Source organism: Pteropus vampyrus, unplaced genomic scaffold (assembly GCF_000151845.1).
Source record: "Pteropus vampyrus isolate Shadow unplaced genomic scaffold, Pvam_2.0 Scaffold429, whole genome shotgun sequence".
In the NCBI taxonomy this organism is placed as follows: domain Eukaryota; kingdom Metazoa; phylum Chordata; class Mammalia; order Chiroptera; family Pteropodidae; genus Pteropus; species Pteropus vampyrus.
In genome coordinates this window covers 2102-4066 of record NW_011889210.1, presented here as the reverse complement: position 1 = coordinate 4066, position 1965 = coordinate 2102, and the positions used below count along the sequence as shown (strand labels likewise).

The 1965-nt window shown below is 61.1% G+C and overlaps 1 protein-coding gene across 2 annotated transcripts in view; it reads left to right on the top strand.

Moving 5' to 3' along the window:
- Positions 1-1561, top strand: part of LOC111732127 — a 57333-nt gene extending 55772 nt beyond the window's left edge. For both annotated transcript variants that reach the window (XR_002777434.1, XM_023523885.1), the window contains exon 3: positions 652-1561. Coding sequence is in view for 1 of the 2 variants with exons in the window: in XM_023523885.1 (XP_023379653.1) it covers positions 652-1208 (557 nt within the window). In the remaining variant the exon portion in view is untranslated. The remainder of the gene's footprint in view (positions 1-651) is intronic.
- The last annotated feature ends 404 nt before the right edge of the window (positions 1562-1965 follow it).

The window sequence follows — 1965 nt, the reverse complement described above, 5'->3', positions numbered from 1 at the left end:
GAGCTTACTGGTCCTGCTGGGGGACGCAGGCTGGGGGTGAGTGAGGACGAGGCCAGAGGTCATCTCATGAGGATGGAGAAGTGACGGCGACGTCCACTAATGTGTATCGAGCGTCCGTGACACGCTGGGCACTGCTGGGTGCACCGGCCACACAGTGAACAGATCTGCCCAAGTCCCTTGCCCTGTGAAGCTAACGCTTTAGAGCATCTGCCGGGGCGTCGGGAGGCCGTGGTGCTCGGCGGTGTCTGGAGGGTTGGGTGACAGCCGGGCGGTGTGGGTGGAGGCCGGAGTGGAAAGGTGGGGGTCGTTCGGGGGGCGCCGGGGCCTGAAAGGGGAGGGCGTCACTGACCGGGCTCCTTGGGGTGTTTCTCCAGCAGAAACTGGACACCAGCCCCATCCAGTCCGTAACTGTTTTAACAAAAGCTTCTCTTCAGCAGTGGCCGAGCGGGGGTCCTGGGCTGGCTGCCGGGCTCCGGGGCGGTGTCTTGCTCAGTAGCCTTTGGAGGGACGGGGGGAGGACAGGGCTGGGCCCGTCACCAGCCACTTGGGCCCCTCCCGGCGCCCCGGCTGCAGCCCAGGGACATGATTTCCACCGCGTCCCGGGGGCGACCGCGAGGGGGCTGACGGCCGTCCGTGTTCCTCTCGTTTCAGATTGCTCTGCCATGACCACGACGCGGTACCGGCCCACGTGGGACCTGGCCCTCGACCCGCTGGTGTCCTGCAAGCTGTGCCTCGGGGAGTACCCGCTGGAGCAGATGACCACCGTGGCCCAGTGCCAGTGTGTCTTCTGTACCCTGGTGGGTCCGTGTGGGAGCAAACACCCGTGTGAAAGGGTGTCCGCACGCGCCTTCGCTCCGTGTTCCAGACAGCAAGCCGAGCTCTGTCTCACCTCTGCCGGCGACGCGTCCCCCTCCCTAGGCTTCCCTGTTGGTTCCCTAAGTCAGCCAGGCCACCCACGTGGGCTTCCACCCCAGGTGCTCCGGGGGCACAGGCAGTCAGCTAAACGGAGTTCTGGAAGCGGGGAGGGGGTCTGGCCGTGCGTGCGCTCGCCTTTCTGGAAAGAAAAGCTTCGCACCTCACTTTGGACCAGACGGTCACATGCCCGGCTGTGCCGGTGCCGACCCCCGAGCGTGCCCAGCTCTCATGCCAGCTTCCCCTGGCGGGGCGCCGGGCTGGAAGGTACGCGCGGACCCCGAGGTCACATTTAGATTCCCCCAGGCGGAGCCAGCCTCATCTGGTGACAGGGACCTCTGTTCCCAGCAGCCCTCCCTCAGACCGACGTCTGACACACAGGAAAGGGAAGCGACACCATAGGTCTGTTTTCCGGTCACCTCATTTAATTTCACGTGCTTTTTTCTTCCCGTTCAAGGAATACAAACAAACAGACAAACAAACAAACAAAGGTCCAGAAAAGAAAAAACAAAAAGACCATTTTCTTCAAATTATAAAAAGCCAGAATCGCTTCTACATTTTAGATGAGCTATAAGTGGACCGCGTGTGTGGCCTGCCTAGTATTTAAATGTCTGGATTAAAATCTGTCACGAGACAGACTTTCCCGCTGTTTTGTAGGAGACGTGTGCTTTATTCTCGCTCACATGTCACAGACCTTATTTCTCACATTGCAGTCCCCACCTCCGACGGAGTCTGCTGTGCCGGACTCTGGCGTTCCAGGGGGCAGAATTCTGGACGCTCCGAACGCCGGGTTTACTGCAGGGCTCCTGATGGCTGATCAACGAAGGCTCCGTGCACTGCACGCGGGGAGCCTCTCTCCGTGCTGCGGCCGAGAGCCGTGCCTCCTTAGGGCCCCGGGAGAGTTACCTTAGCCTGGAGGACAGGAAATCGCTTTGGCCTTTTTCTGAGCCGGGGAGGATGGGAGGGCGAGGCGGAGAGACTGACCTCCCCCCATAGACACGGGAATGGTTCACTGTCATTTCTAGACGCTGCGGGAGGGTGGTGCAGCTGGTC